Below are 26,353 nucleotides of genomic sequence, written 5' to 3'. Positions count from 1 at the left end.
GCAGCTTAGGCCTGCTCCCCACTGGCAAGTGGACATCCCCCAAGGGCTGCCGGGCTGCCAGAGGAATGTCTGACTGCCAGCTTAGGCCCAATCCCACAGGGAGCGGGCCCAAGCCAGCGGGTGGTCGTCCCCTGAGGGGTCCCAGACTGCAAGAGGGCACAGGCCGGCTTGAGGGACCGACCCCCCCCAAGTGCACAAATTTTTGTGCACTGGGCCTCTAGTATAGATAATAAAAGCCTAATATGCTAAGTGTCTGACCATTTGTTCGACCATTCAACCAGTTGCTATGACCCACACTGACCACCAGGGGGCAGATACTCTGACCAGTAGGTTAGCTTGCTGCTTGGGACTGGGCCCCAATCAGGACTGGGCCAGATGGGCTGGACACGCCCTGGAGCTTTTCCATGGTCCCTCTCCAACCCCGATAGGCCTGGCCTGCCCCCTCTCAGAATCCAGGACCCCTTGAGGGATGTCAGAGAGCCGGTTTGGGGCCAATTCCCTCAGGCCAGGCCGAGGGACCCCACCGGTGCACGAATCTGTGTACCAGGCTCTAGTATAATAATAAACAGTAACAGGTCAAAGAAGAAAGACCTTGTTCAGGACCAAAGCTTCCTGGGAAAAATGGGATCTGGGATGGATCTTAAAAGAAGAGTAAATCGCCGAAACCGGTTTGGCTCAGTGGATAGAGCGTCAGCCTGCGGACTGACAGGTCCTGGGTTCGATTCCGGTCGGGGGCATGTACCTTGGTTGCGGGCACATCTCCAGGAGATGTGCAGGAGGCAGCTGATCGATGTTTCTAGCTATCTCTCTCCCTTCCTCTCTGTAAAAAATCAATAAAATATATTAAAAAAAAAAAAAAGAGTAAATCTCAGGTTGCAAGTTTGGTCCCGGTCAGGGTATGGATGGGAGGCAAGCGCTTGATGTTTCTATTTCCCTCTCTCCCTTCCTCTCTCTATAAAAAGTCAATAATGGTGGCTAGTGGTTGAGTGTTGACCTGTGAACCAGGAGGCCACGGTTCAATTCCCAGTTGGCACATGCCCAGGTTGTGGGCTCAGTCCCCATTGTGGGATATGTAGGAGGCAGCCGATCAATGATTTTCTCTCATTGATGCTTCTGTCTCTCTCTTCCTCTCCCTGCCTCTCTGAAATCAATGAAAATATATTTAGAAAAAAATCAATAAGAACAAATTTTTTAAAAAGGGTAAAAGTTAGACAAATGGTGGAAGGAAAGGAGGAGGGAAAGATGGGTCTATCTGGCATCTGGTGATAAGAGAACAATGATGAAAGAATGCTGTTTTATGATGAGGAAGTTGCAAGAGATGTATCAGAATAAGGAATTTAAACCTGATCCTCATAGAAATAACATTTTTAGATTATTCTCACTGGGGAAACATAGGACTTATCTGACAAGAGAGAGTCAGAACAGGGGGACCAAGAAGGGGATATTGTCACTGTAGGAAGTGCAAGAGGGTGACTCCGGAAGAAACAGGAGTGCAGCGTGAACATGGGAAGCAAAAGAAGACAGGAAGCATGTGACCATGAAGCGAATGCTTTGTCTCAGAGATCAGAGGCTTCAAGAAAAGGCTAGATTAAAACCTGAAAAGAAAGAAAAGAAAGATCCCAGTGCACTCAAAGAAAGAGAAGTCCCCCAACACCCCTCCTGCGTATTCTTCCGAATAACGCACAGCTGGGCCCACCTTACCACATCCAGGTGGATACCAACTTTATCAACGTTTCCATTAAGGCCAAACTGGACTCAGTGCAGCCAATGATGGATGTCTCTATGCCAAGTGTATCCCTTGTATAACTGACTGTGTAATGGTTGAAACTGAGAAATTGGGGCGGAAGTATCGAGTGGCTCTAAGGATCGCCAAGGATCCAAGCTCTGAACGATTACCGTGCACACACACAGGAACCTATGCAGATGACTGCTCGGTACAGAGAGTAACTCAGCACGAATGTTATATTGTGGCCACAGTTGACGGGGACCTTAAACGGAGAATCAGGAAGATCCCTGGAGTTCCCATCATGTCATGTCTAACCACAGGTGCAACACTGAGCGGATGCAGACGATTATGGAGCCCCAGGTTCTAATACTTAAAAGACAAAGTTTCTCTGCTTTCCTTTAACCAGCTTTCTCTGTTGCAGGTTTAGTAAACATGCTACAACATGCGTTATTGCTCCACTCACACATTTGCTGTTATGAGCTGAGAACAGTTAAATACACTCACTTTTTGGTGGTTTTTGAAAATGATAGTTTGTATCATTTAAAATTTTGTTACATCTTTTTATAAGTCAGGTGACTGCTCACAACTTAAAAAAAGAAAGAAAGAAAGAAAGTGCAAGCGTCTGAGTGAGTGTAGTGACAGCAGCAGAAGAGAAGGGACACTGAGAGCCACAACGTAACGAGCCAATACGACTTGGTGGCAGACAGGGTTTATTTTAAAAATCTTTATTGTTGGGAGTATTACATAGGTCCTCCTTCCCCCCATTACCCTCTTCCAGCTGCTCTCGTCTCCCCTGCTCCCCCACCCCCAGGCCCTCATCACCCCGTTGTCCATGTCCACGGGTTATGCATATGTGCATACAAGTTCATTGGCTGGTCTCTTCCCACCCACCCTCCCCTGCCTTCCCTCTGAGGACTAACAAGATTTACAGGAGAATTCAAAGTGACTTAGAATTCAGGATCAGAAAATCGGGAAAGCTCTTCAATTACTCATAGGCGACTCAGCACACATCATGGCCAGACCTATGTGGGCACTGGGAGAAGAGCCCGTGGAGAGAGACGGCCATGTGAATGCACAGTGCAGTGCTGTCCCAGGTTCCGTGGGGAAAGGCTGGGATGTGCCTGGGCTTCCAGAAAAAGGAACAGAATGAGATTTAACCTGAACAGGCATCAGAAGAAACTACTAAGGATAGCAAGAGCCCCTGGAACTGGGGTTGTAGATTTTGGAGACACTCATGTACTAGAGTGAGGAAGAGAACTGAAACTAGGAATGTAAAGGTGGGCTGTAAACCGTGATGTTAAAATGCTGGCTGTGTCTACACTTTACTAGAGCCTTGAGAATGGGTGAACTGTTAGAAACACAGAAGGCAGTAGGGAGGTTGAAACTAAGTCTTAGAGAAAAGCGTACAATTTTTCGTAACCCATAGGCTTAGGAAGAAAGGGGAATCCGATCAAAGGAAAAGAGAAAAGAGCTGTTAGAAAGGAAGGCGGAAACCAGGAAAGTGTAACATCATGGAAACTGGTGAGAAAGAATTGGCGTGGGAGGAAGCCCATTGACTCGACAGGCCGCCGGAGCCCTGCTGAGTTCAGAGAAGAAGATTGGAACCAGGTTGCAAGGGGCAAAGGGAAGGAGCTAGTGTAGCTGGGGCACTTCAAACAAGTGTCTGTGCCAGGACTGGGGGCCAAACAGGACCGAGCAGCCCGACTGGAAATCTGGCTCCGTGGACACCTTAGTGAGGTCACCACATGTCAAATGCAAACAAGGCAGGTAGCAATGGTTCAGAAGACAGAAAGAATCAGAATCAGCCCAGAAGACTAATGAGTATCTGCTCAGAGAACCAGGACAGCAAGGCTCACCAGCCAGGAAGGAGAGCCGCTAGAGAGGAACAATGTATCCAGATGACAGCTGGAACCCACACAGCAGACACCTGTCAAACATTCGCCCAATGAATAAATGCAGCACAGATACTAGCACCATGCCACATGGAAAGAGTATGGATTTTGGGATCAGACCTTAATTCATATCATAACCCATCTTACCTAATAATAGACAAACATTCAAATTGACCGTACCTTTGCTACACCCAAGCCACGCCCACCAACCCATCCAGAGATATGCACATTAACCCAACAAAGATGGCGGAGGCCAGAGCCGGGATACTTGCGTTGCAGCCACAGCTACCATGCAAGCATCCCGGCTCTGGCCGCTCCAGGCCTATTGGAGACGCAGAAGTCAGGGGAGACAGAGAAGTCCGGCTCCAGCACCTGAGGCTGGCTGGCCTGGGAGACGAAGAAGCCACCTGCCCCGTGATCCCAATCTGCAACTGGCCAGAGAAGCCACCTGCCCATGATCCCAGTCTGCAGCCGGCTGGAGAAGCTGCCTGCCTGTGATCCCAGGCCGCAGCCAGCCGGAGAAGCCGCCCACACTGCATCACAGGGGACACAGAGAAGCCACCCCTCTGTGGTCCAGACACTAGGGCCTGCAGCAGGCTGCGGCCCAGGAGACGGACAAGTTACCTGCCCCGAGGACCCAGGCTGCAGCCACCCGGAGAAGCTGCCAGCCTTGTGGTCCAGGGTGCCAGCGCCTGTGGCCAGGGAAATAGGTTCCCTCTTCTCCTACTGCAGTCATTACTTCAACATTCCCCTTCTGAATTTCTCTCCTGTGCTGCAACCCAACTCTACTTTTCATTGAAAGGATATGGAACAGAGAGAGCAGTGCTAAAAGCTTACATTTTTAAGATGGTAAGGTTGGTACTTAAACATATAAATGGAAAACTAGAGTCCTTAAGGTCACAAAGGCTACAAAGGGAGGGGGACATGGACAGGGCATGACCTATTACATCCAGCAATCCATATGGGGACTGAAAACTTTGCAATGATGACAATTAGTGAAGATATGAATCAATTAACATAGTTGACAGGGACAATTCTTCCATCTTTGAAAATATCTACATCAAATCTGTTTAAGTAGATTTTCATCTGCATATATAACACATCCTGACAAGACCACCACCACCACCAATGTGGTCAGTGTTGTGCTGATAAATGCTTAACAACTGGCTCTCAATCAAAGAAAACAAAACTCCGATTTCTACTGTCGGCAAATTTCTGTGGCATAAATTCTCCATCCAAGGCTAATGTGATGCCACTAAATGCAGAGCTGAGGAGAAAGATGCAGTAATACACTATTATATTCTACCAGAAAGACCCAAAAGATATAAATAATGTCAGGAGTCAGAACAGTAAAGTGTAGTAAATAATTGGGGAGTGATGAATTTAGAGAATGTATTTCCTTTGGTTTTAATGTAATTTATTCACTTTTAAGATTATATAATTTAGCCGAAACCGGTTTGGCTCAGTGGATAGAGCGTCGGCCTGCGGACTGAGAGGTCCCAGGTTCGATTCAGGTCAAGGGCATGTACCTGGGTTGCGGGCACATCCCCAGTGGGAGATGTGCAGGAGGCAGCTGATCGATGTTTCTTTCCCATCGATGTTTCTAGCTCTCTATCCCTCTCCCTTCCTCTCTGTGAAAAATCAATAAAATACATTAAAAAAAAGATTATATAATTTAATTTTTAATAATGAACATGTTTAACAACCAGCTTACAAAATTCCTGAAAATTTGTGAGCCAGTAAGAGCAGGCTCTAGCACAATACTGAGTGGAGTGCAAGGGTTAAATGCCAAGGCTCATGGGTTTGAAATGAGACTCAGCCACTTTTGGGTTTTACTGGTCAAGTTACCTGATCTCTCTATACCTCAGTGTTCTCATCTGTGTCATTATAGTACCTACTGTATGGAGTTGTTGCAAAGATACAATGAAATCTGTGTATGACACAGCACAGTACCTGAAACAATAATTCACTCAATTTGTTATAAACTGTTACTGCCTCAAAACGTTGTTGACAAAATTACTCATGCTGAAAGAATGAAATTTTATTGATGAGAAAAATGCCTTATTTTTCGATCTACATGGAGACAGTCAATTTTACTGCCTAAGCAGTAGATGGTAATCTATTAGAAACTGCAAGGGGAAAATGACCGCAATCAACATGATTGAGGCAATGTATTATTAGCTGGATCACAAAGCAGAGAGGATGCCACACATTCTGGGATACATCTGCAGTAAGAGGCTTCACCTCAGATATTAATTCTGATCAACTAAACATCAGACTTAAGATGAATGGTGAGAAGGATTCTGAGGCTGCTTCTAGACTTAGCAGGAATAGAACTTTAATACATAAGCAACAGTTACTATGGTTAATGATGGCAAGAAAAAACACACCATGATCTAATCTAATAAAAGAGAAACATGCAAATCCCCCGAGGGCTCCCGGGCTGTCAGAGGGATGTCACCTCAGCCCCATCTCCTCCGTCGTCTCCCGCCCTCCCTGCAGGAGACATTACACTCCTGCAGGAGACCTGTCTGTGGTGCTATCATGTCTACTTTTCTGTGTCTGGCTTCTTGACCTTCTCAGGTTGAACCCTCTGCCTGAACTGGCCACTCCTCCTTTCCTTATGAAGATCAGCTCGGCAGTCACTCCTCCGGGGCGTCCTCCCTGCCCCCTCCTCACACCCCTGCCAGGCGGGCCTCGGGACCCCCTAAGTTCCTTACATCTACTGAAGCTGTCCCCCGGCCCCAGCATGTTTAAACTCCTTGAGGACCCAGAGCATCTTACTCTGTTTTCTTTCTTTTTTTTCTTTTTTGACGGTCACACATCTGCCTTTATTGTGAGCAGCAGGCGGGACGTTCCAGCAACAGCACAAACATTAACCTACAGACGCCGGGCGCGCAGCCGCCTGGTTGGAACCCGTGGGAGCCCATACACGACGCCACTCGGAACAGCAGGAGACATGAGCTCCTCGCAGCTCACCAGCTAGTGGAACCCATTCTCCCCAGACCCTCCGGATCCCCTCCCGCTGCTCTGGGCGCCCCGCTGCCTGCCTGCGATGTTCCCGCCCCGCGGGGAGGCCTCCACAGCCCGGCGGCCGGCCCGAGGTGGAGCCGCGGGAGGGGCGCAGCTTGGGAACCCGCTCGGGACCCCGCAGACGCCCTCGGCTACAACCAGAGCGAGTCCGGCCCCACCTCCCAGGGACGTCTGGCTGCGACCTGGACCCGACGGGCGCCTCCTGCGCGCTTCTGGGCAGTTCGCCCACGATGGCGCCGACGACGTCGCCCTGAACGCGGCCTGCGCCCGGGGCCCCGCGGACCAGGTGGCCAGATCAGCCGGCGCCGCCGGGCACACCGGAGCGGGAGCGCGTGGTGGCTTCGCAGGTGCCTGGAGAAGGGGAAGGAGACGCTGCAGGGCAGATCCTCCCAGACACACGTGACACCTCCCCCCCCCCCCCCCGGAGGTCACCCTGAGGTGTTGGGGCCTGGGCTTCTACCCTGCGGACATCACCCTGGCCTGGCAGCGTGATGGGGAGGCCCAGAACCAGGACCTGGAGCTGGCGGAGACCAGGCCTGCGGGGTGGGGACCTTCCAGAAGTGGGGGGCTGAGGGGGTGCCCCTGGAGAGGAGCAGAGATACACCTGCCACTGCAGCAGGAGGGGCGGCCCAGCCCCTGGCCCTGAGATGGGGTTTCCTGGTCCTGCCCTGGGTCTGTGGTCAGTTCTGGAAACTCTCTGGGGCCCGGGACTAGGGCTTCCTTAGGACCTCACGGCCCGCCTCCTCCCTGGCCTCTCACACTGCTCTGATGTGTCCCTCAGGCTTCTGAGCGTGAGACGGCTGCTGGGTGTGCAACTGAGAGATACAAGATGTGCTGGCGCCCGGCTCCCTTTCTGCAAAGGGCGGGCAAATCCTCTCTGAATGTGAGGATTTGGGAGGCTGGCCCAGCCCTGCCCACACCATCCTGCACACTGTACACATTCAATACATGCAGTTTTCTGTATATCATTGAAACCTCAATAAAGTTGTTTAAAACGTGAAAAAAAAGCTTTTTGTAAATGTCATGAGTGTACTTAGTGGAGGCAATCTCATAAAGGCGAGGAGCGTGCTCATGGCCGAGAGCACCCCGGTCTCGGGAGGGGCGTGCTCATGGCCGAGAGCACCCCGGTCTCGGGAGGGGCGTCTGCTCATGGCCGAGAGCACCCCGGTCTCGGGAGGAGCGTGCTCATGGCCGAGAGCACCCCGGTCTCGGGAGGGGCGTGCTCATGGCCGAGAGCACCCCGGTCTCGGGAGGAGCGTCTGCTCATGGCCGAGAGCACCCCGGTCTCGGGAGGAGCGTGCTCATGGCCGAGAGCACCCCGGTCTCGGGAGGAGCGTGCTCATGGCCGAGAGCACCCCGGTCTCGGGAGGAGCGTGCTCATGGCCGAGAGCACCCCGGTCTCGGGAGGGGCGTCTGCTCATGGCCGAGAGCACACCAGTCTCGGGAGGGGCGTCTGCTCATGGCCGAGAGCACCCCGGTCTCGGGAGGAGCGTCTGCTCATGGCCGAGAGCACCCCGGTCTCGGGAGGGGCGTGCTCATGGCCGAGAGCACCCCGGTCTCGGGAGGGGCGTCTGCTCATGGCCGAGAGCACCCCGGTCTCGGGAGGAGCGTGCTCATGGCCGAGAGCACCCCGGTCTCGGGAGGGGCGTCTGCTCATGGCCGAGAGCACCCCGGTCTCGGGAGGAGCGTGCTCATGGCCGAGAGCACCCCGGTCTCGGGAGGAGCGTGCTCATGGCCAAGAGCACCCCGGTCTCGGGAGGAGCGTGCTCATGGCCGAGAGCACCCCGGTCTCGGGAGGGGCGTCTGCTCATGGCCGAGAGCACCCCGGTCTCGGGAGGGGCGTCTGCTCATGGCCGAGAGCTCCACTGTTCCGGGCTCTCGGTGATCGGCCACTCCGCCACCGGAAAAGCACACGGCCAGGAGCCCCCCTGCATCATTTTTTTTAGATATATTTTTTATTGATTTCAAAGAGGGAGTGAGAGGGAGAGAAACATCAATGATGAGAGAGTCTCACACAGCAGGTCCTCAGCCAGTATTTGTTGGCTGAGTGAATTAGTGTGAATTCGAATAGAATCACATTCAAGCAAAGATACCAACAAACGCATCTGCATAAATACACTCACCTCTCCCAGGACCAGATCTGGGCGCCTGTGGGGCTATTGTAAATACAGTGAGTTAGGCGTGGCTCATTGGATGTTGTACTTGAGAAAGGGTTCCACCCATTCATCCTCAGGACCTCAGCAAGGCCTTTAACCTTAGTCTTTAACCTCAGTCTCTCCCTCTCTCTGTGTGTTATGACGTGAGCCTGCACTGGCTTCAACTTGCCTGCGGAGCAGCATTACTTATAATGTGAGTCTTAACTGAAGAGCAGCAGGCACAGAGCTTGTTTCTACTGGGAGGAACTGTCGGTGCAGACACGGCCGGCGCCAGGGCAGGGGCAGTGCCAAAGCTTCACACTCAGATACCAGGACTTGGACTCTATCCAGCGCGGGCGGAATCAGACTTACCTGACACAGACATACCCTGCCTAGTGCCCATGCCCAGACACCCAAACAGCTTCCGACATTACTTTTTCTAGCCCTGGCTGGTGTGGCTCAGTTGGTTGGAATATCAATCAGTGCACCAGAAGGTTATGGGTTTGATTCCTGGTCAGGGCACATATCTAGGTTGTGGGTTTGATCCAGGTTGGGGCGTGTATGAGAGGCAACGTTTCCCTCTCACATCGACGTTTCTCTCTTTCCCGTCCTCCCTTTCTAAAATCAATATATATAAATAAATTACTTTGCTCATAGAGGTTGGGAGAGTAGATACTTCTTACACTTGCAGAAGTATTCTTCAGTGTCAATGAAACACAGGACAACCCCGGTGATGACTCCTACTTCTGAGTCTTAAGCGTATTAGTTGGGCAGGACCAGGTGTTTTGCGGGGCCCCATAAAAACGAAAATGCAGAGCGCCTTAAAAAATCACTAAGAATTTCAAGCCAGCAGCATCAGAGCACCAAACCGAGCCCAAGAAGAGCCTTCTCGGGGCAGGAGCGTGGCAAGCTCACTGCCCACAAAGCCTGCTCAGGGCACAAGAGCCCACGGGTTAATGCCACCACCTCCAGGTCTGAGCGGCCTCCCTGCTGAGGAAGCAGGGCCTCTAGCTGAGTGGGCTCTGAACTAGACCGCAGCCTCTAGGAGCTTCCCCGGGGCCCCCAACGCTGGCTCTGCTCTCCCTCTCTGCGCTGTTCCCCGGGCCCACAGACTGGCGGCGGGAAGCTCCGCAGGGGGGAGCTTAGGAGCAGCTTCCAGTGACTTCCGCGGTGCCCCCCCCCCCCCCGGCCCCCGCCAGGGTCCCTCCCCACGTGCCAGCAACCAGAGCCACGGGCATGCTGGGAAAACCTCCCCCAGGCCTTTGCCCAGGTCCAGAGTCTCTGAGAACCGGAAGCCACACACAACAGAAGACCCTGAGGACATGACCCCTGACCTGGGCAGCTCCGGGGATCAAGGGGAAAGAGGTGGGGGTTTGGGGAGATGCATCCCACCGGATCCTGTGACCTGCAAGCGACAAGCTGCCTGAGAGGGGCGGGCAGGCCACCTTCTGGCGCCAGAAACGAAAAACAGCACAATCAGGCACTGCAGGGGCTGGGCCCAGAGGCGTCCAAAGGCTCTGCAGTAAGGGGCAGGGCCAAGGTCGGCCCAGAGCTCCCCCCCCCCCCCCCCCCCCCCGGACTGTGACAGCCAGCCCAACACCAGGAGCCACGGCCAGGGGGGAGATGGGCTGCAGAATGGTGTGGCCTGTGGGGACTGGGCCACGGCTATCACTCCCCTGCCCTGACTGGTGAGGCTGGCAGGGTTTCTTCAGGGAAGAGCCTCCTCCCAATAGAAACAGCCCCAACTGCGCCCGAGCTGTGCAGCCTCTCGCTCCGTGGCCAGCTGGCTCCATGGCGCTGAGCTCCACACCACAGGCGGCATCACCACGGAGGAAGGGCAACGTCTGTCCCAGGAACACAACCCCTTAGTGAAAAGCACTTATGGTGCTCATTTCCCGTAAAGCACCAGGCCACAGGGGTGACCCTGTGCCTCCATGCGGACGGAGGTGTGCCCAGCCACCCTCAGACCTGTGGGCACAGCGCGGAGTAGCCGGTGTCATCTCGGCCCGTCACCCCCAACGCTCACGTCTGTCTGCCAGACGAACAGCTGGCACTGGTCTCCCCTGCCTGTTCGCGGGGACTGGTGAGGTCAGCAGGCCCAGAGGCCCAGCCTGCAGGTGGGGGAAGTGCTGGGTGCCGGCAGGAAGGACAGTGAGCGGCCCTCCCATCCCAGGAGCCCACAGACCACGCTCCGCTTCTCCCTGTTCCCACCGAGCATTCGCTACAGCAGGCAACGCTCTTTAAGACAAGGCGACGATGTCACTATGCTGCTCACCTTCCAGTCCATGATCTCATGGCCTCGCTCCCCAGGCCACCTTCGTGGCTCTGTCCCCCTTGCTCAGTGCACCCCAGGCACACGGCGGTGGCACCACCCTCAGACACGCCCGGCACCCCTCGGAGCTCTGCGCGTGCCTGGCCGCCCCTCTCCCAGAAGCTCATGGTGCCTTGGCTGGCTTCCTCTTCTCTCAGGTGCAGTGCCTGCCACACAGCAGGTAGTTGGTAATTGTTGAGTTAATCACATGATGCTCTTTCTGTGTCCAGGTTATGAGGCTATGCTCCCAACGTAATGTAACAGGGGCTCACGCAGTCAGCATGCCCAAGGTCACTCAGCTAAAAAGCTGTAGAGCCAGTGTTCAGACTTGCCTGTCTGATTTCCAAACTCTTGCTGTTTCCATGACGTCACACTATTTTTCCATGTGAGCCGTGGGAACTGGAGAAGTCAAACAACCTTGATTTGAATTCAATCTACATCACTTAACTATCTTGTGACCTTGAATCTCAGCCTGTTTACACTTCTGAAAAGTATGGATACAACACCTGTGGACAACAGATCCTCCATCTACCCGTAGGGATGTTTCATCCCATCAGGTGTGGCCGCAGAGCCTTTGAGACCATAATGCTGTACAGATATAAGGCGATGCTTTAGGTATCAAGAGCCAACTCTTCAACTCCCCTGCCCTGAGTTGAGTTTGGCTTCAACTCAGCAGCCAAACATAGCCTGTCCCCACCACAGTGCCCTGCTCTCCGCCAGTGCCCACAGGCTGGAGAAGGTGGACAGGACACCCCCAGCCACAGCCTCCGGACTCCCTCCCACGCCCTTTGCTGTGAGGGTGGCCGGGCCCAGACCACAGCCGGCAGGGAGGTGCTCTCTGCTGATGTGGAGCTGTGTGGCGTCTCTGGCGGGCACAGTGATCCTGCCTGCAGGCCAGGCCGGCACAGAGAGCACCCGGGCAGCTGAGTGAGGGCGGAGTCGTCCAGACGCGCCTGGGGCCCACCCGCCACGTGGGCACCTGTTGGACCAATCTGTGCAGTTCAGGGTGAGCACTCACAGGACTGGGGCTGGAATGGGACCAACAGGGTAACCAGGAGGACAGCCTGAGGGCGGGGCTGCGTGTCACTACAATCCCGAGGCCAGGACTTCTCCGGGACCCCGAAGAGGCCAGCTCCTCAGCCAGGAAGCCTTCCAAGGCTGGAGGGACCGGAGAACGCTGGGCCTGGGCCTCCCTCAGCTCTGATCTCTGCGGCCTCCAGCTCCTCTGTCCGCCCACCCCGTGCTCGCCGGCCCACTCCTTGTGCTGCCTCTGCGTACGCACTTTGCCGACATCAACACGTTCATGGCACAGCCAGTCATCAAGGTCACCAGGCCCTGCCCGCTCCCGTGTGTGGCCTCCCTCCCCTCTCAGGAAGAAAGCACCGCAGTCAATGACACTGCCCACCACCGCCAAGGGAAAGGGAACAGCACAAAAAGCCACTGGCAACTGACCGCCGGCCTTCGCGAGCGCCACGTCTGGAATCACCACCCCTGGTTTGTGCCTGTCGGAGCGGGAGTTCTCCGCAGTTCAGACTCGAGTGTGAAGTGCCCTGTGTCCCGAGCCCCACAGGCCCAGCCCGTGGAGGGCCCGGACTCCCTCCTCAAGGGGCAGCTTCGAGATCTGTCATCTCCAAACAGATTCCTCGGTGGCCTCTGCTACCCGAGAAGACGGAGCTCCTGGTGAGGTGCTGGTAGGACAGCACAGGGCACGTGTCCTCGTCCTTGTGGCATGGCCGAGGCCAGAGGACCAAAGGCTCTGAAGGCTGGTCTGGGGTTCCAGAAAGAGTTTTTGGAGCTGCTCTTTCACGTCCATAGGACACTGTGGCGGCCGCAGCTCCAGGAGCCTGAGTGTGCTCGCGGCTGCCTGGCCCACTTCTCGCCTGGTGAGCTCCCCCAAAACCCAGAAGCTTCCTCCCAACACCTCTGTCAAACTCCCAGCTCCTCCAATCCGTCCCTCCTCCAATCTGCAGAATGCATCTCCTCCAGCCTGGGGCTCCTGGGCCCTGTACAGCCCCCCTACCCCCGCATCCTTCCTGCTCCCTCTTACAGACCGGCCCAGGTCTCCAGAGGGAGACTGACCAGCTGCAGGAGAGGGTGGGCTCCGTAGCTACATCACAGAACAGCGGCCAGGGCCCCGTCGGTACAGGGACAGGCATGGTGGCTGCACCAGGGAGGGAGGGAGGAAGGGAGCTTAGCTCAGCGCAGATGCTTCTCAGTCTCTCCTGGGGGCACCGAAGCCCGCGGGGCCTGCACTCCCTTCCTCTCATGCAGTGCGGTGCCCACCGCTCCTGCCGCTGCCTCAGTTCACTCGCCGCAGCCTTTTGGTTCAGTAGAGACGCAAAGCGGTTGCTCACAGGCTCTGCATCAGCATTCCTGAGCCCGAGGACATCCACACCGCACCCGTCAACCTCTCCAGACAGCAGCAGCCTCACGGCAGTGGCAGCCCCTCTTTCCCGGGCCTCTCCCCTCCTCCTCACTGGCCCATCCTTCCATTTTCATTCCAAGTTTTGCTTGCACACAGCTTCCTGGCAAAGCCCTGGCTCCACAGCTCGCCCCCAGCTCTGAGGTGCCTCCCCTTCTGTTCTGCTCACTCCACCGGCCGACCTGGGATGCCCCCGGCCACAGAACACTCCTGCCTTTTAGAAGCTGCTGAGAAGGCCGGACCCTCAGATTCCTCATAGTTGAAGTTCTAGCCAATTCTGGGGCTTTCTTCACTCAGGGCCTCAGAGCTTGGGGTTCAAGAGAAACAGCGGGAGACTGCCAGGCGGAGGCGCTGGGGACCCTGGGACCTTGGCGAGGTCTGTCACCCCGGGGGCCCGGCGAGCCTCATGCCGGCGGGCTGCTCGGACCGGGCTCGGGGCCTCAGACGCTCAGCTGCCACATCTCCCTCCTTTCCCCGGGCCCCGCTCCCTCCTCCTCCAAAGGCTTCTGTATGTGAAGCTGCTGGGCTCCAGGCTGATCCGGAGCATTAACAAGGTGCACAGACAAACCCAGCACCTGCAGGCTGCGCTGCGCCTCTGGTCCAGGGTCTGCAGCTGCCAGCACCACCTGGCCCGACACACTGGCCTTGAGGGCCGGCGCTGGGCCCAAAGGTGGGGCCGGAGGAAAGGGAGTTTGGTCCCCAGAGCCTGCAGCACTCGCCGCCCCTCGTGCGGTCACGGCGTGGCGTGGGCAGTGTTCTCTGGAAGCAGGAAACGGGAGAGGAGCTCCTCTGGGAACAGGTGGCCCCACTTTCTGAGGTCAAAGTTCTCTCCCAGCCTGAGGCTCTGGGGTGGCAAACAGGATGGCGCTATCCCATGCAGACATTCCTGCTCTGAAGAGGAAGAGGTGAGGAGCTTTAATCCACCGGGAAATGCAGAAGGGGGAGCATGAGGAGGACAACTCAGCCAGACAGGCCCCTGCCCCTTCTCCCTTAGGCCAGAGCCGCAGCAGGACAGACGCAGCAGGACAGACGGCGTGCGTGGCGGGGGGGGGCGGGGGGGCGGGGGGGGACAGAGGTGGTCCTTAGACCACCGTCTCATCAGCGAGGGCACGGCCCCATCCCCCACTCTGCTCCTGGGACCACGAGGTCACCCAGCCAGGTGGGCTCCAGAGAAGGCCCAGTCTCTGGCCCCGAGCACCTAACTCAGAGGCTGCAGCTGCCGTGGGGGCTCGGGCGCCTCAGCCCACAGTGATGCTGAAGCCACAGTGGAACCTGTTGCGCCAGTGGTTGAGGAAGGCCCCCAGGGCGAGGGTGACGGGCAGCGGGGGCATCTTCTTCTCCAGCACAGCGCCCACACACCAGTTACTGTCCACCACGCCTGCAGCAGGAGATGCAGGCCAGGTTAGGTACCCGGCTCCCCGCCCCCTACCTACCCCCATCCCACAACACCTCTGCGTGTGGTCTCAATCATCCTCACCTCTAAACACCATGTTGGCCTGCGGCAGAGTCAGGTGGTAACCAAAGGAGAAGGTTGTGTCTTGTAGCCTGGTGTTTGCCTCAAACTCCACACCAACCTGAACCTGAGGATGGGAGAGGGTCTGTCTCTGTAGAGACTGCGGGGTCCTGACGGGCCAGCAGGAGGAGGCACGCGGGAAATGAATCGGAAGCGCAGGCAGGAAGACAGCCGGTCAGCAGGCCTTGTGGAGGCCCAGGGTGGGCAAAAGTTCACGAGTGACATGCGGGTGGGGGTGGGATCAGTCGTCTCACCTGCTCATTTGCCCTGTGGTAATAACTGGCATGGGCCCCACCTGATCCCACATTCAACGTAGCTACCCAGTGCACAGCTGTGAAAGCAGAGGCGGAGGACAGGAGCCTTACTGCTTGGACACAGGCCAGGGACCCAGCCAAGTCCAGAATTCCCCGCCCTCTCGCCCTCTCACCCTCTCATCATACCGGAGTACTTCCCCGCCAGTGTCAAGATGGCCCCCTCCTCGCCTGGCCGCCGGTGATACACTAGCTCTCCTCCCAACACCAGCCGGCGTGTGAGGCTCTGCAGGAAGTGAGCGACCAGGATCACTGGGAGTGGGAGACACAGAGTGAGGCCTAGAGACAGCACCCAGCCTGCCCCCCCGCAAGGACCCCCGAGCCTGCCCAGAGGTTCTTCTCAGATCCCTGAACTGGACAGATGATGCAGAGGATTGCCAACAGCAGCAGGTGGGCAGCCAATAAAAAGAACCCTGTCCCACTCCTCACCCGATTCCCCAATCAAGTCAGGATTTCCGAGGGTCAGAGTCGCTGTGTAGTCATCTCCCCGGTACTCGCCGTCAAACTGCCAGGTCAGGAACTTGGACTGCTGCGTCTGGGATGGAGCGAGACGTAAGATCTCCCTCCCCCTCTGCCATCACTGTTGCCTCTGCTCCTCCCCCTGGGGCCCTGGAGCAGGACATTCATGGAGGAAAGAAACCCTCGGATGGAGGCCGGAGGCATGAGTCACCTGGAAGACAGCCTTGGCGCGGAGCCGCTCTGCCAAGAGGAGCAGGACCTGGGCGTTGAGGCTGCCGCTGCTGTCCCAGTCACCTACCACAGTGGGGAAAACCTGTTGAAGAGCTGGACAGTCAGGCGAAGCTGGGCTAGGGTTCCACTCAGCCTCAAGCCACAGACAGGGGCTTTCTTTAACAGCACCCAGCGCCCCCTAGTGGGGCCACACAGGAAAACTCCCACTCCATCACACAGTGTCCCATTCAGAAGAAACCCAGGGAAACAAGCAGGCGCCCTCCCCATAACATACACATTTCCTCCTGCCATAGGCGGGCTTTTAGAGAGATGGCCAGGTGTGTGCAGCCCTCACCTCAGTGGGGCTGAGTTGCCAGTCCCCTGCATAGGCCGCGTGGAGGTGGTAGCCAGGCAGGCCCAGCGCGCTCAGGTGCACAGTGTGAGCCACCTGCGGGAGAGAAGCCAGTGGAGGAGCGCATTCCTGCTGCATCAGTCCCCATCTCACCTCCATCCCGCCCACCCAGGCCTTCAAGAATCCCAACTATCCAACACACACTGAGGGCCACCTGACTAAAAGCAACAAGTCCCACCAGCAAGGGCGTTAGAGCCGGCTCCTCCCTCTATCCCGCAGCCTGGCCGGGCAGGAGCAGAGGAAGGAGAGGGTGGGGCCGGGCAGGAGGCGCAGTGAGGGGGGGCCAGAGAAGTGGGAGCACCTGGAAATGGCTGCTCAGAACCTTGTTGACCACGAGCTTCACGCCCTCCATCTGTCCTGGGAAGACATCTGAAGGTGGGAGGGAGGGAGGGGAGGAGTGAGCACAGAGGGGAGCCCCGACCCCAAGAAGCCGTCCCCGTGCGCGCCACAGCCAGCGCTTTGGAGGAACTGACCTCCTTTCCGGTTCTGCAACAAAATGCTCCATCCATTGCGGCACCCGAGCCTCCCTGAGGCCGGAAGCCCGGCGCGATCGCCCTTTCCTGCTCCCATCTCTGCGTGACCGCAGGCAAGACCGCCCGCCCCCTCGGCCCCTTCCGCCCGAGACACGCGAGTCCCAGCCTCACCTTTGCACAGGCGGTGCAGCTCATCGAAGCTCCCGGGGTTGGGCAGGGGTTCCTCTCGACGGGGGCTCCGGCGGGGCAAAGCCGCCAGCGGAGCCAGGCCCAACGTGTTCCCCATTTCAGGCCACAGGACGGGGAGGGCCGGGGTGAGCTGGGAAGGATGCTCTTCCTCCCTCTACCCCCCGCGGGCCCCACCCCCTCTCCTCCGGCTCCCCAGCCCCCAAAACTTCCACATGGTCCGACGCTAGGCCTGGAACGAGAAGAGCGGGGGCGAGGGCACCGGGCGGGCGCTGCATCGCGGGCACAGTCCCGTCGCACCTTTGGCCCCACAGCCCACCCGTCACCCGTCACCCGTCTCTAACCCCAGCCCCCCACGCCTCCCCCGCTTCCTAGTCTTTCTACTCTCCCTCCCGAGGCCCCGGGGAGAGGTCCGCCACGTAGTGGTCGCCTTACCGCCTCAGACCTCCGTGCTGCCCCCTTCCCCCCGGCACACCCCGGTCATCTTGATGGGGGCAGCCATCTTGAGTGCTGGCAGGACTGCGGCTTCACGCTGCTGTCTCCGCGTGGTCATGAGCACCATCTTGGAACCGGGCAAAAAGAAGCTTTTAAAGATCCGAACCTCCCTGGACTGGGCCCCGCCCAATCTATTAAAAATAAGCGGCCTTGATCTCCCTGGGGCCAATGGGAGAGGAGGAAGCAGAGGAGTGGCAGGCGCCGCGTCCAGAGAGCTCCAGCCTTGGCGCTGCGGAGGCGGGGCTTGCGGGCAGCTCCCGAGACCGACTCGGAGCTGATTGGCTCGGTCCGCGGCCTCCAGGTCGGGGCGTAGGAGCGCGCGGGACGCTGGAGGGAGCACCGTGGAGCCTGGGCCGTCGAAGCTCCCTCCGCCAGACAGCGTGGGGGCCGGCCTTGGAGAAGAGGGCGGAGGGAACGACGGGGAAGACTTATTTTCCACCCGGTTCAGTCGCCCTCGGCGCCTCCCACGCCCCCAGGATCGCCTGGGCTCCTCCTCCCAGGCCTCCGCGACGCTCTGCAAATGCAACTGCTCGCCACACAGCTGCCCTAGGACGCGCTCCTGCCTCCCTCTCGGAATGGGACCGCGTGTGAGCGCCTGGGGTGTGGAGGAGCAGGGGCTGCAGCCTCCATTCTAGCAGATCTGGCCCCTGAAACAGCTGCCCCTGTAATTAATCAATCCTTCCTTCCCTGATTCCCCAGGCAAAGCTGGAAAATAAAATCCCGGAATATGGGCCCGCCCACAATTGCGCTCCACTCCAGGGCCAGGCGGGAGTCAGTGGGGTGCCTTCCAGCACTGGGGTCTCCACAGGGAAATGAGGGGGGCCCTCGCTGGGCCTCGCATCTTCACCCCCAACTCCCGGGAATGTCCTGCCTGCACTTTGATGGCAAAAAGGTGAAAGATGCAAATGCTGCTGATACCTAGTCAGCTGACTTCACCCAAATGCCCTGGGAATTCCCTCCCTCCCTGCTATCTGGGCAGAGGGGTGCTGTGGCCCCTGCTGACTCACTTTTGCTGGCTACCACCTCTACCTAATAAGGTGATCCAATGACCAGGGACCTTCAACTTTTACTCTTTAACCTGAACCTCTTTTCCTACCAGAAGCTGCTTTCTGACTTTGGGGGTAGGGTGTGATCATTGGTCAACATGTTTTCAACCTTGTCTCATCACACATTAACTGAGGAAGGGACAAGCGAATCACCTGCCCTCTGACCCTCATCCCTACCCCTAATTCCAACTCCTTTCTCCTTTCTTCTGTTCCCCAAAATCTCTTGCAAGTTGCAGTGAAGGGCGGGGGGTAGAGTTGGGGAGACGAAATCCACTCCTAATGGGACAGAGTTATTGAGGGCTGAGGGTTGATGTGTCAGAGCTTCCAGAGAAACATAGCACTCTGACTTCCTGCAGCACGGACCTAGGGACTGCTGCCCCAGACCCCAACAGGGCGAACCTCTAGGAGGCCTACAGGACACCCTGCCTCCATGAAGGCCTGCACCAGGCGTCCCCCATGCACTTGTCCCCTCCTCCCCACCTCTCCAACGTGTTTACTCCAACATGGTCCACCCCAATGTCCCTCCACAGTCCTTGTCACCTGACGGGGGTGGGGAAGCAGGCAGATACATGGGCCCTGCCTCCCAGCCAGCCCAGGCATAGGCGCAAGGACAGAGGCACTGACCAGGTAGGAAGCAGCAGTTGTGGGGAGGGGAGGGACCCGGTTGGAGTGGACACCTAGGAAGGGACCCTGGGAAGGGGCTGAAGCCCACCCAGCTTCAGTGTCGCCCCACCTCCATCTGCTCCCAGGCCACCTCCCCACATCACCACCCTGAAGCTGCTTGTAGTGCGGTGCTGCTCCTCACCATCTCTGGCCTCAAAGGTGGGTGTGGAGTGGAGGGGGGTCCCAAGAAGGCGGTAGGGGTCCTGGCTGCCCATCTGTCAGTTCTGTGCCCAGATCTGGCAACCCCAAGGCTCAAAATGAAGACCATTCCCCCTTTAAAGCCCAGAAAGCCCATCCAAAGACCTGGAGTGGGAGGCCTGTTTGGGCTGGGCACTGGCAGTGGTGTCGCCAGAGGCCAGGACCAGTGGTTCTCAACCTTCTGGCCCTTTAAATACAGTTCCTCATGTTGTGACCCAACCATAAAATTATTTTCGTTGCTACTTCATAACCGTAATGTTGCTACTGTTCTGAATCATAATGTAAATATCTGATATGCAGGATGGTGTTAGGCAACTCCTGTGAAAGGGTCATTAGACCGCCAAATGGGTCGCGACCCACAGGTTGAGAACTGCTGGCCAGGATTCAGTGTTGGGGACCAGCTAAAAAGGGGGGTGATTCTGTGTGCCCAGTAGCCTTGGTCCGGAGGCAGGCAGAGGAGACGAGCCTGAAAAGCCTGTTCTCAGTACCTGCAAACTGTGACCGACTATGGCAAGGACCTGGTGGAGAAGGTCAAGGGCCCAGAGGTCCAGGCCCAGGCCAAGTAAGTCTCAGCAAGGGGGGTTCAGGGCCCACAGAAGACTGAGCTCGGGGTGGAGATTGCGGAAATGGAGCTTTGATGGAGAAAACAACTGCCTCATCCCTCCAGGCCCATGGGCCTGTGGACAGATGGGCCCAGCAGCTGGGTTGTGGGTTCCTGTCTCCGGGCTGTGTTCCCTCCCAGCGGAGGGAGGGCTGCCTCTCCTCCTGGAGCTGTGCCGTGCCAGCAGGACCAGCACTGAGCTGGGGGGCTTGGGTCCCACCTCCCACCACCACCAAGGCCTCTGCCAGTGTCTTGGTTCCTTACACTGACCTCTAACCCTCATATATCCAGGGCTTCCTTGGAGAACACACGTGAGCAGTGACACCCCTGGTCAAGAAGGCTGGGAATGAGCTGATGAGCTTCCTCAATTACTTCGTGGTATCCCAATCACCGTCGGACGCCCAGCCACCCCAAGCTGGCCCCTAGGACACATCTGGCTGGCCTCCAGTGCCCTCTGTCCCCACCCCTGCTTCTACAATAAATAGTAAAGGAGTCCATGGTGAGTTTTTTGAGGATGGGAGAGGAAGACAGAAGCCCAGGAGGAGGAGGCAGCTTGGGTGTGAAGGGTGGAGAAAGGGTCCAAGAAACAAATGTGGGAAATGGCAGAGTGGGCACCGCGGAGTCTCCTCCAGGCCCGGAACGGCTCTGAGGAGATGAAGAGCCATTCCATGGCCCTGGCTGGTTTGGCTCAGTGGATAGAGCGTCGGCCTGAGGACTGAAAGGTCCCAGGTTCAATTCCTGGTCAAAGGCACATGCCCGGGTTGCGGGCTCGATCCCCAGTGTGGGGTGTGCAGGAGGCAGCTAATCCATGATTCTCTCTCATCATTAACGTTTCTATCTCTCCCTCTCCCTTCCACTCTGAAATCAATAAAAATATATTTAAAAAAAAAAAAAGAAAAAGAAACTGCACGGACGAGGGCCTGAGAAAGGCATGGGACTCAGAGACTCATGCTGGATTCCTGGCCTCAGGCAGGCACAGGAAACGAGGCCTCCCTCCGAAGCTCCTCACCATCATGCTGTGGCAGCGATGGCGAACCTATGACACACATGTCAGAGGTGACACGCAAACTCATTTTTTTGGTTGATTTTTCTTTGTTAAATGGCATTTAAATATATAAAATAAATATCAAAAATATGTCTTTGTTTTACTATGGTTGTAAATATCAAAAAATTTCTATATGTGACACGGCACCAGAGTGAAGTTAGGGTTTTTCAAAATGCTGACACGCCAAGCTCAAAAGGTTCACCATCACTGGCCTATGAATAGGGGAAAGCTTCCAAAAAGCGAACCCAGAGATGTCCCCCAAGGCCCTCCCTCCCCTTCCGAGCCGGGGAACACTGCTGCTTCCCCTCCCCGCCCCCGAGCCTACAGTAAAAGGTGCAGCTCACTCTCCCCACACTGCTCTCACCTGGACCCCTATCTGGGGACACCTTTCCACACCCTCCCCTCTTATCTGGGTGCTGTCACAGCCCTGGCCCAGCGGCCATTGGAGAGCCTGGAACCAGCAGACACCACAGCCGGTTCAAGGCCTGGCAAGCTCCCGTTGGGTGGACATGTGGGACTAGAGATGCTGGGAGCCATGATGCCTGGATTAAATCCCAGCAGAACAGAAGCGGGCTGGGTGGGTGTGCAAGGTGAGGGAAGCAGAGGCATTGTCCGAAACGTATGCCCACCCAACCGCTCAGGTCAGACAGTGCTTCCCCTCCCCGGGCATTTCCCACGTTTCATCTGAAATTGCCTTCAGATGAGGCTCCAGTTTCTTCTGCATACCGCTGACCTCAGCCTCATGGCCGCCTTCCTCCCCTTCTTTCCCAGGACCTTGGGTGTCTCATGTGCTAAAGTGTACAGGACAGACGGCAGTCTGTCACTTGTAGGACAACCTAGTTTAACTTGACAGGTTAAACTACAAAGAGCTGGATACTCACAGGGTTAGTGAGCAGAGCAAGTGGTACAAGGAGTTGGAAAAATGCGTTGACAAGTGTGAGTCACTGTGAGAGTAAAGAACTGCCCAGCCTGGGTGGCCTGGGCACAGAGCAGAGACCCATCTGAGAGGGCTGCTGGGTCTGGGGCAGGACGGGCCGCAGCAGATGGGATGCAAAGACTTCCAGCCCTGGCCGGTGTGGCCCTGTTGGTTGGAGCATCATCCCATATGCTGGAAGGTGGAGGGTTTCTTAGGGCACATACCCAGGGGCAACCGATCAATGTTTCTCTCTCTCTCAAAGAAAGCAAGAACCCCTGATCAGTGTTCTCAGTTGTTAGAGCGCCAGCCCACACACTAAAGGGTCATGGGCTCAATTCCCAGTCAAGGGCATGTACCTGGGTTGCAGATTCGATCCCTGGGGTCAGGGCACATACAGAAGGCGACTGATGCTTCTCTCTCTCCCTCTCTGAAAACAACAACATACTTCCCGGGAATCCGGCCTCCTGCTGGAAACAGCACAGGCCTGAGGGGGTTCCTTCACCGCCCACCTATGCATTCAAGGAGCTCCCCGCCATCAGGACCCAACTTGTCTTGTCCCCTTTGTCTTGCCCACATCCAATCCCTCCCTATTCCACTAAGGCCCCTCTTGCCCCAGGACCTGCTGAGAACCCACTGGCCCTGCAACCTTCCCTGAGGAGCGGCAGAGCCTCCTCACATCACCCTCCTGATGCTGGGCTGTGGCCAGGCTGCGCCATGCACCCTGAGCTGTCCCACACTCTGACCCCACTGTGATCGGATTGGCCACTCTCCGAGGCTGGGCAGCCAGGCTTTCCCACAGCCCAGAAGTCACTTCTTAGGTTCGAATGTCTCTGAATGTGCCCAGAATCCCAACACGGAAGCCCCTGCTCCTGCCCAAACTAGAGGCCTGGGGCCAGGGGCTCCTTTGTCCCCTCACAGCAGCATTTGCCCTTCAGTTGAGCAAAACAGCCTGGCGTTGGACACTGAGCTCTGGGAGTCAGGCGTGGGCCTCTGCCTTGCTCCCACTGGCTCTGCAGTCCCAGCCAGAGCCTTGCAGAGACTACGTGTCCGAGGAAGGAAGCAAGGAGTGGAGCCCAGTCTGAGGCAGCTTTATTGGTGCTGCTCCTGTCCCACTGCCTGGTGGGAACTGGGAGGAGGGAGGAGGGGGGCGGTTGGGGGAGCTGGGTGTAGGGAAGGAGGGGGAGGTCAGGGGAGACTAGAATATGCACATTAATGAGCAGGATCTGAGCACAGGCCTTGGGCAGGGAGGAGGAACCAATGGGTCCATTCATGGGGGCATAGCGTCTTTACAGGGGAGGTCTGCGGGCATTAATGGCGGGAGGCATATGTGGTGTCAACCATGGGACTGGGCGGGAACTGGAGCAGAAGGAGGACGTGACCAAGGGCATCTGTCCTAGTTACTCTGTTGGTTTCTGATGCTTCAGGGTCTCATAAGTCTCCTGGTTCCGGGGGCTCAGGCCCTGGAGGTGAAGGTCAGAGGACAGTCAGGAGCTTGAGTCCCTCCACGGCTCCCACTAACCCCCACAGACCCTGCCCTTCCAAAGGTCACTCAAAATCCACCCTCCTCTGCTGACGTCCTGGGATTGGGGGTGGGCGAGGCCAACTCACTCACCGTGTAAATGCCATCTGACTTCTGTGGAGGCAAAGGAGCAACTTGTCAGAGACCCACACATCCTCCAGGGCCCCCCAGCATCTTCTTCCGCACCCAGGGACATATCAGCCAGGGGTGGGACTTGTCACCCGTGACTTGGCTGGGTGGCAGGGTGGGTAGGGTGAGGTGGGAAGTGGGTCTCTGAAGCTTATGCAGGTCAACACCTGAAATTCACCTCCCAGGGGCTGCAGAGCCCAAGGCTATAGCCCAGAAGGGCTAGTCTGCAAAATTGTTGATACCCGGGTGTGGGGAGGGGGTTCCATACCTGATAGGCTACAGCTGCCTTTCGCACCTGGATCTGGAGCAGAGGAAGGTCATTAGTAAGAGTAATGTTAGTGGCCCATCCCCCTTCCCTCCAAACTTGGTGGGTTTCTCCTCAAAGCCATGCTGCCACCACTGCCCCACCCACCTGCCCAGCCTCACCTTGAGTCGACAGTAGAGCAGGGTTAGGATGATCCCATACAGAAACAGGATTGCATCCAGGATGTAGCAGATCTGAGGCTCTCCCAGGGCCTCTGAGGGGAGAGAGGGTGCCCATGGGGAGGGCGTCAGGGAAGGGAGGGCCCTGGGAGGGAGGCCGGGCCTGAGGGTGCTCTGCAGGGAAGCTTGCTCTTTCTCTGGATTCCTCTCCCCAGCCCCAGACTTTCCTGCGAGCACTGGGGCTCCTCAGGCTCGGCTGAGCACTTCATAGCCCTCAAGGGACTCATCTGAGTTCACTGGGCAAAAACCAAAACCTCAGCCTGGAGGGCAGGGCGCGGGGAAGGCAGTGACAAATGTCAGTGAAGAAACCACAGCAGTGTCTCTGCTCAGTCCTGTGACCTGTGGCTGAGAGCTGGACAGGAAGGGTGTGAGCTGGGGAAGGGCGGGAAGGCCTTACTGTTGTTGGTCATCTGGCCTCGGCGCACGCTGCTCTGCCCACCAGACACTTGGGCATGTAAAAGCCAGGCAGCTGCTTCCCCGGCTCAGGGATGCCCCGCCCGGCACAGGCCCCAGGGAAGGCCCCACTGAGAGAGATTCCGTCTAGGGGACAGGGTGTCTCTGTGGGACTCTGCCCTGTTCCTCACACCCTGGCCACTGAGAGGAAGTTTGTGCAATTAAAAAGTAAAATAGGGTCTGAGCGCCTATCTGCCCCATCACCCTGGCCGCTGTCACATGGGCTCCTGGGCTGTGACTTTTATTCTACGACGACGTCTTTCACACTCCCTGTTGCACAAATCTCAAGGCTGCCGTTTGGGAAATGCCGTCGCCATCTCACCGCTGACGAAACCAAGGCCCAAGGAAGCGAAGCAGCTCCCTCAGGGCACAGTCAGCGACACTGGCAGCAACGCCGAGCTTTCCGCCCTCACCGGTGCCCTCCCCAGCCTCAGCGGCGCTCCCATCGCCCGGCTGCTCTCAGACCCTCCCACCTTCATAGCTGGGTTGGTGCAACCTTCCATCTTTCCATTTCCCCAAATTCCCTTCAGTTTCACTAACCCTGTTCCCCCCAAACTGCAGCCACAACCATCCATCTTGTAAACATTCACACAAGACAACCCTGAGGGAGAGGCGAGAGTTCATACACTGACCGCGGGGCCTTTCCCATTCCTGCCCGGTTCCCCGAGGAGGCTCAGGTCTCTAGATGACCACACTGCCCACCCTCCGCTGCGGCTGCCGGGAGGTGCATGCCAGCCATGACACACGGAAGCAGCAATCACATCTGCTTGGCGAGCCTGGCCTCCCTCCCACACACGAGGCCAGGCCTCTGCTCCCACAGGCACTTGACAGATACCACTTAGGCAGCTGGAGGCCAGCTCCTCCTGGACAAGACCAAAGCCCCACAGGAAACCAGCCCATTTTGTGTGTCACACCCTCCCTCCCTGCCAGCTGCAGCTCCGGGGTGCCTGTCCATCCTAAGATGGGGACAAGGAAGGAGGAAACTGACTTTTGTGCCCGGATGGAACCACACAGGCCCAGCCTGAGTCCCTGTGCCCAGCTGCCCACTACTGCCCACCCTGGGGTCCCTGCCTCGCCTGCCCATATGCCCTTGACTCCCACCTGGGAGTCCAGTTCCCTGTCCCTGCAAGCCCTCACCTGCCTGTCCAACCAAAAGGAGTGCGAGCAGGAGCGCCGTGGGAATCATCTTGGGCGGGCGGAGGGGCGGCAGGCGGAGCGCAGCTGAGGGCCGGCGCAGCTGTGCTGGTGAGCAGCTCCCTGACCACAGAGTTCCCCCCTTCCTGCCACGCCTCCCCCAGCTCTGGCCCCTTCCCCTTCCTGCGCTAGAAACCAGGCGGCTCCCGGAAGGGCCAACTAAGGGAGCAGAGCGGTCTGGGCCCTTCCGCCTCAGGCGTCCAGTGACTGGGGCTCTGCCTCCACAGGAGGGGACTCCCACGCTGGGCAAGACCAAGTCACCCCCTTCCCACACAGCCCTGCTCAGAGACACACCTGGGAGAACCGCCACCTGGCTCCCTAGGACCCATGCCAGCCCTTTTCTCTCTGCCGGGAACGTCCCCAGCCCTGATTCGAGGGGTACTGGTCTGTGTGGGCACCAAGATCTGGGCAGGGGGGGCACTGAGGGAAAAGAGGAAACGGGGAATGGAGAAGTGGAAAGGACAAGAGTCAGAGAAGGGGCGGAGAGGAACAGGAAAAACTGCTAAGAACAGAATCTAATAGAGAAGT

The 26,353-nt window shown here is 57.2% G+C and overlaps 3 protein-coding genes and 1 pseudogene across 6 annotated transcripts; 2 read left to right on the top strand and 2 right to left on the bottom strand.

Annotated features, from left to right (window-relative positions):
• Positions 1-1,519: 1,519 nt before the first annotated feature.
• On the top strand, positions 1,520-2,100 carry LOC118673192 (annotated as a pseudogene).
• Positions 2,101-5,644: 3,544 nt separating this feature from the next.
• TOMM40L (translocase of outer mitochondrial membrane 40 like) lies at positions 5,645-17,208 on the bottom strand. Of its 2 annotated transcripts, XM_036343585.1 has the most exons (10): positions 17,069-17,208; positions 16,726-16,793; positions 16,368-16,460; positions 16,014-16,115; positions 15,773-15,878; positions 15,473-15,595; positions 15,287-15,363; positions 14,997-15,099; positions 11,062-14,897; positions 5,645-7,002 (listed from the first exon to the last, which is right to left on the bottom strand). In XM_036343585.1, exons 1-9 carry the CDS (start codon positions 17,181-17,183, stop codon positions 14,758-14,760), a joined length of 927 nt encoding a protein of 308 aa, XP_036199478.1. In that variant the 5' UTR covers positions 17,184-17,208; the 3' UTR covers positions 5,645-7,002; positions 11,062-14,757. The 2 variants fall into 2 exon arrangements, with proteins under 2 accessions (XP_036199478.1, XP_036199479.1); XM_036343586.1 differs by lacking the exon at positions 5,645-7,002 and having other exon boundaries at positions 14,755-14,897; positions 14,997-15,142.
• A 538-nt stretch (positions 17,209-17,746) lies between these two features.
• Positions 17,747-20,828, top strand: LOC118673110. Of its 3 annotated transcripts, none has more exons than XM_036343589.1 (5): positions 17,747-18,165; positions 19,155-19,251; positions 19,374-19,446; positions 19,920-20,047; positions 20,378-20,828. In XM_036343589.1, the coding sequence occupies exons 1-5, from the start codon at positions 17,747-17,749 to the stop codon at positions 20,399-20,401; spliced, it is 741 nt and encodes a 246-aa protein (XP_036199482.1). In that variant the 3' UTR covers positions 20,402-20,828. The 3 variants fall into 3 exon arrangements, with proteins under 3 accessions (XP_036199482.1, XP_036199481.1, XP_036199483.1); XM_036343588.1 differs by having other exon boundaries at positions 19,917-20,047; XM_036343590.1 differs by lacking the exon at positions 19,920-20,047.
• A 2,286-nt stretch (positions 20,829-23,114) lies between these two features.
• On the bottom strand, positions 23,115-26,099 carry FCER1G (Fc fragment of IgE receptor Ig). Its single transcript, XM_036342883.1, has 5 exons — positions 25,769-26,099; positions 24,122-24,213; positions 23,964-23,996; positions 23,660-23,680; positions 23,115-23,507 (listed from the first exon to the last, which is right to left on the bottom strand). Exons 1-5 carry the CDS (start codon positions 25,815-25,817, stop codon positions 23,445-23,447), a joined length of 258 nt encoding a protein of 85 aa, XP_036198776.1. The 5' UTR covers positions 25,818-26,099; the 3' UTR covers positions 23,115-23,444.
• Positions 26,100-26,353: the final 254 nt, after the last annotated feature.

Source organism: Myotis myotis, unplaced genomic scaffold (assembly GCF_014108235.1).
Source record: "Myotis myotis isolate mMyoMyo1 unplaced genomic scaffold, mMyoMyo1.p scaffold_m19_p_18, whole genome shotgun sequence".
Lineage (NCBI taxonomy): Eukaryota > Metazoa > Chordata > Mammalia > Chiroptera > Vespertilionidae > Myotis > Myotis myotis.
Note: the sequence above shows the minus strand (reverse complement) of the source record. Positions and strands in the feature narration are given on the sequence as shown.

Coding starts and splice junctions, on each gene's coding strand:
- FCER1G (XM_036342883.1), bottom strand. CDS start 25,817: ATGATTCCCACGGCGCTCCTGCTCGCACTCCTTTTGGTTGGACAGGCA. Junction 24,214..25,768: donor CCTTTTGGTTGGACAGGCAG/GTGAGGGCTTGC, acceptor CTCTCCCCTCAG/AGGCCCTGGGAGAGCCTCAG. Junction 23,997..24,121: donor TGCTCTACTGTCGACTCAAG/GTGAGGCTGGGC, acceptor CCTCTGCTCCAG/ATCCAGGTGCGAAAGGCAGC.
- TOMM40L (XM_036343585.1), bottom strand. CDS start 17,183: ATGGGGAACACGTTGGGCCTGGCTCCGCTGGCGGCTTTGCCCCGCCGG. Junction 15,879..16,013: donor GCGCCAAGGCTGTCTTCCAG/GTGACTCATGCC, acceptor GCTCCATCCCAG/ACGCAGCAGTCCAAGTTCCT. Junction 15,100..15,286: donor ACCACAGGGCAAATGAGCAG/GTGAGACGACTG, acceptor TCCCATCCTCAG/GTTCAGGTTGGTGTGGAGTT.
- LOC118673110 (XM_036343588.1), top strand. CDS start 17,747: ATGGGAGAGGAGGAAGCAGAGGAGTGGCAGGCGCCGCGTCCAGAGAGC. Junction 19,252..19,373: donor AGGACAGAGGCACTGACCAG/GTAGGAAGCAGC, acceptor ATCTGCTCCCAG/GCCACCTCCCCACATCACCA. Junction 20,048..20,377: donor GAGGTCCAGGCCCAGGCCAA/GTAAGTCTCAGC, acceptor TCATATATCCAG/GGCTTCCTTGGAGAACACAC.